The sequence below is a fragment of the Penaeus chinensis genome, chromosome 32 (assembly GCF_019202785.1).
Source record: "Penaeus chinensis breed Huanghai No. 1 chromosome 32, ASM1920278v2, whole genome shotgun sequence".
Lineage (NCBI taxonomy): Eukaryota > Metazoa > Arthropoda > Malacostraca > Decapoda > Penaeidae > Penaeus > Penaeus chinensis.
This window is the reverse complement of record NC_061850.1, coordinates 13633894-13638893: the sequence shown is the minus strand read 5'-3', so window position 1 is coordinate 13638893 and position 5000 is coordinate 13633894. Positions and strand designations below refer to the sequence as shown.

The 5000-nt window shown below is 35.4% G+C and overlaps 2 protein-coding genes across 4 annotated transcripts in view; one reads left to right on the top strand and one right to left on the bottom strand.

Moving 5' to 3' along the window:
- LOC125042723 (ADP-ribosylhydrolase ARH3-like) overlaps positions 1-2036 on the bottom strand; it is a 14129-nt gene extending 12093 nt beyond the window's left edge. The window contains exon 1 of one of the 2 annotated variants that reach the window (XM_047638554.1): positions 2016-2036. The gene's annotated coding sequence lies outside the window, so the exon portion shown is untranslated. The remainder of the gene's footprint in view (positions 1-2015) is intronic. The other variant, XM_047638553.1, reaches the window with a different exon arrangement.
- Positions 2037-2357: 321 nt separating this feature from the next.
- LOC125042603 (E3 ubiquitin-protein ligase E3D-like) overlaps positions 2358-5000 on the top strand; it is a 3117-nt gene continuing 474 nt past the window's right edge. Inside the window, exons 1-2 of one of the 2 annotated variants that reach the window (XM_047638357.1) lie at positions 2358-2402; positions 3958-5000. The exon at positions 3958-5000 is cut by the window's right edge and continues 474 nt beyond it. In XM_047638357.1, coding sequence (XP_047494313.1) covers positions 3974-5000 — 1027 coding nt within the window. In that variant the 5' untranslated portion in view covers positions 2358-2402; positions 3958-3973. The other variant, XM_047638358.1, reaches the window with a different exon arrangement.

The window sequence follows — 5000 nt, the reverse complement described above, 5'->3', positions numbered from 1 at the left end:
AAACAGGAAAGAAAATATGTTGCAGTTTCCTACAGCCACATATTACAAGGTAAACTTTGCCTATAATGGTTAGAATGAGTTAAAATACAACACTTTACATCTATGGTTGATAAGAAAGAAGTTGTGGTACACCAAATACTTTGGTATACAATTCTATGAAAATGTAAGGGCACTATAATAATCTGCAAAGGCATAAAGTAACATCAGTCACGAAGAAAAGAGGTCATGACAAATACCATGCAGAGAGTCCACAGTGATTAAGTAGGGGTTTGCTGTATTTCCCCTGATAAGGAAATATGGCAACTGGATGAGGTTGAGGGTGAAGCCTTTAGATTAGGAAAGCTTTTATTTCATATGGCGATCTTTATGGATTTCCAGGGAATGGCTGGAGTAATAGGGCCTTAATCTCAAAGGTCACTTCATAAATATTCCAAATACTTTCATTTATACCTTTTGCAATGGAAAATAACAAGAGATTCACACATATCACACCATTGATAATTGAAAGAAGGAATAATAATTGCAAGATTGTATGGCTGTGTGAAACTAAAAAAAAATCTGATAATACAATGCAAATAATCATATTGGCCAGTTCTTGTGAATGACATTGCAAGACAAATAGATAAACCAAACTAAAATACAATCAAGTAACTGCCTTTAAAAGAAATGCTTCTAACATTTATCACAAGTAATAAAAATTACCAATATAACTTTGCAGGTTCATTAGCACCATGCAACTGATCACCTAAATGAACAGACATTCACCTGTCACCATGTCTTACAGCTTTCACTTTTAATGTAAAGCAGTTAATGCATAATTTTATCCCAGCTTTCTATCATGTAATTTTCCCTGAATCTGTCTTTTTTTATATTAATATCTATATTGTCTTTTCACCTCTTTCATGAAATTATGATTCTCAATAAATCTGTTATTTATTCATAAAGATATTTCATAAAACTTTTAAAGTTTTAGTGTTTATCATTAAGTCCACAAAATAATTATTGGCAAACCAAATTTTAAAAATCATATTATGCTGCACTCGGAACTACATGATGTTTTGACCATTCAGGACTCCTACGTTGACATCCAGTACAAGTTGTCCTTCTCAACCAACTAACCCTTCTTTGCAGACAGTCGAGCAAGACAAGATGTAGGGGCGTCAATTCACAGTGCCCCCCAAGACTCTTTTTGTCCCCCTCATGGTCTGTCTTCCCCCCTCCCCACAAGGGCCACACCCCCAACAATTTCTAGAGCTAGTTGATTTTGATTACAGACATATTTAAAGCAGAATAAACTGGTACAGCAACTGCCCCCTCCACCAATTGATGCCCCTGGTTATCTTAATAATTTATATTTATATACAGTAATACTAGATTTACCTCTTAACCAAAACATTCAAGAGCAGATGCTTGCTTGTATTGTGATCACATCAGTATCACCAGTACCATGGTGCTCATTATTTTTCATAAAACTGTACCAAAAGTACTGGTAGCAACATATGAATAAATTTATGTATATTATCAGTGAATACCAGAAATTTAACATTTAGTCAACATACTTATTATTGATCGAATAGGATTTTATTTATAATCTATTGAGTGTTATTCACCATCCTCCCCCCAAAAAAATCCCCAGCTAATTGTGCTCACTTCACTCATTGACCTCCCCTTGCCCCCCCCAAGCAAAAGCTGAAATGACCCCCCTGACAAGATGACGTCAAGATAGCATTTGGCAATTCCAGGCAACTGTATGATATTGGTATGCAACTATATAATATTGGTATTTCATACCCCTTATTGCTCCGATCGCGGCACGTCTGGTCCTGACAAGTTGTCTGGATGAGCACGACAAGGAGTTCCGAGAGCAGCAGTATTTTACTTTAGAATTAATTTACCACATTAATGTTTTATTCTCCGCCCTAAGCTTTATCTTAATATCTTTTGCACAACAGAATAATCTTAAACAAGCCGTAAAACGACATAAAAATGAAATTAATTCGGATAACTCAACTCACCGGATAGTTATAATATTTGTGGATGTGAACAAAGACCAAAGAGCGTTTATATTTAGTTTTATTATCTTATTTTGGAAATTTTCGTTATTTTTATTTGTTTAAAATACCTATATTTGTTTTCAAAGATTTTTTGTTATGCAATATATAATTAATGAGATTAATCAATTAACCAATTTAAAACACTCATTTTATGAGAAATATTACATTATTTGAATAATCTAAACCAATATCACAACAAATATTTCCAATGGTATATAAGTTATCATGTTATTTATGAACATTATTTCCTGTTAGTAAAACCTGAAATAAGAAAAAAAATATTTTCGAATGCACACTCTTATTTACAAACAAACCAAATTCCTTCACATACATTTGATACAACACATGGTAAGGATTTTTGTAACCTATGAAATATGCATAACAGTGATATTTGATGTGAGGCTTTCTTACTTTAGGATTATGAATATCTAAAGGACTGCACAGATTATAGTTTTCTTAATGTGATAAGAGTTTATTGTGAATTGGATAGACTTTACAGGTAAGCTGATGGGGGCCCCAGTGTATGTTTTCATAAGAATGAAGGCAGGAAAAATTATATGTGATAGCATGGAATCATTGGGAAATACAGTCTTTTTATATATAAAACTTAGAAATAGAATGTTATTTATAGCAAATTTTTGGTTGGCAGAAGAAAGATTAGTATGGTACTTCTTAAATGGCAGATAAATAGACCTTGAATAGATGTTTACATACGTACCATCATACTTTATATTTAATTGCCAAGATCTGCAAAGTCGCAGAGTAAGAAATCGTTTGTCTAGAATCAGCATTTGTTGTAGATTTTATAATTATTAACAGGTGTGTGCGGTAATTAGGGAAAGAGAAGATACTAATCATTATTAAACCTTTCGGGATCATAAGGACATATTTGACCATTTCGGATGTTTTGAGTGAAAAAAAAAAACGAAATAAGAGGGCTGCATTAAAAAAAAACATATGCATTTAACAGTACCAACTCATTAATGACTATATAAAATAAATACAGAAAACAAAACAATTGGCTATTGTTTTTTTTTTCAGTCTGATTTTGGTGAATGGTAACCTTAAAAACAATCAATACAAAGAAAAACATCGCATTCAGTGCACTTGTACTGGACTTTGCTGCCACAATCACTTTTACAAAATCCCCGTTTCTCTGCTTTCACATCATAATGTTTTAATCCATTATATCGTTGGGTTGCATTTGGTTGTTGTTGAAAAGATCTTTTTATTGACGAAAACTTCCCAATAAGCTTTTGGAACAGCTCTATTTTGAAAGCTTTTAGGCATCGTTTTCTTGCATTTGGCTGTGCAGATTGCAGGATCCATGCACAACAGTTCTATGTGTTTTGGAGATCAAAACGAGGCTTGTGAGCTGAGGAACCCCTTGCGGAATTTTATTTTATTTTCACATTTTGAATATTGAATTTTCAAAAATGTTTACATATTTGTTTCTTTTAGAACGGGAAAATTCGTATTGGTAGGGGAACAGGGAAATTGTGTGTTATTTGAATGCGTTATCCTTTTAGCTTCGATTTGATTCCAACCTAAGGTTTATGAAACAACTATGGAAAAAGTTATGATTTTTTTTACATGACATATATTTTGCGGATTTTACCTATGATCCCGAAAGGGTTAACATGAACTCTTTTTGTTACGGATTGTTAATTAGACTTCTTGAGTTTGATAATGATTAAAGTTCGTATTTTGTTCCTCTGAAATAGATTTCAACAGTACTAAATTGTGTGGTAGGGTTACGTGACTGAACAAGATGATAAAATATAATTTTTATTTAGCTGCCCTTACCCTTGACGCATTTAGCCTAAGTGGTGGCAGTTGTAGCTGGTAATTGTTATTGCCCTGGTGTGTTTTCCGCCTCACATCTTCTTTATTACTCCGACAGATATTGCAGACCCATAATGACGCAGATATTGGTGGAGGTACTCCCAAATATTCAAGCTTGTAACCTCTACATAACGCTACCTACTGATAGAGGCCCTTGCCTGGAAATTACAGCCAATAAATATCTGTGCATCATCAAATTCAGGAATGGAGATGATTTGACCATTAAGTTCCCAAAAGGTACATCTCTAGTACCAGGAACTGTTAGCAAAATCACCCAAGATGGCAGCCACATAACTGCAAGAGCACAGTTGGATGAGAAGACATCTCTCCTCAGTACACTTAGTGCAGACCTCTTGAGTACCGTTGGACCTGCCATTTCGGATACTTCCCTGACCTTTAGTGAGATCCTGAAAGATAGTCTGGTGTCGGCCCAGTGCAAGCAGTGCCGTAGAGTCTTACTTAGTGATGTGAGGTTTAGGAGAGTCTTACCTTTACCTTCGGTGGACTGGGACCAAGCCTCAGAGGGATGGTTCTGTCATCTTCATGGTAATGAGGGCGAGAAACTCAAACCTTCGTCACTACAGCCTGCAAGTGACGATTGCTTCTATTCTGAACTTCATTTTCTCGTTCATAAAGATACGGCAGTGGATTGTGTCTCTCCAAATAACAATAATTATGAACTGGCATGCTGCGGCTGTCAAGCATCTTTAGGTGTTCGGAGTAAGCAATCTGTGCTGAAGTTATGGGCACATAGTTTAATGTGGGTGAGAAGTGAAGACAAGCAAATTCTTTTCGGCAAGGACGTTAGTGGAATCCTTTTGTCATTAATTCATAACATTGATAAAGACAATTTTGGTGTGAACTGTCGCCTAGTGTTGAAGGTGTCACAGGAGGAGGAAGCGGCGGCAGAGCCAGAATTCCTGTATTTAGTGACAATGAATACCAATCAAAAACTACTCCTGCCCGAAAGATGTGCTTTGTTAGGAACTTCTGACAAGAAATATAGTCTGTCAGAAAACTCTGATGAGATGGCGGCGGACAATCTCGCTTCCAATAAGTCATTTCCTTCCGAGAAGCGACCTCGGGCACACCAAGACGATA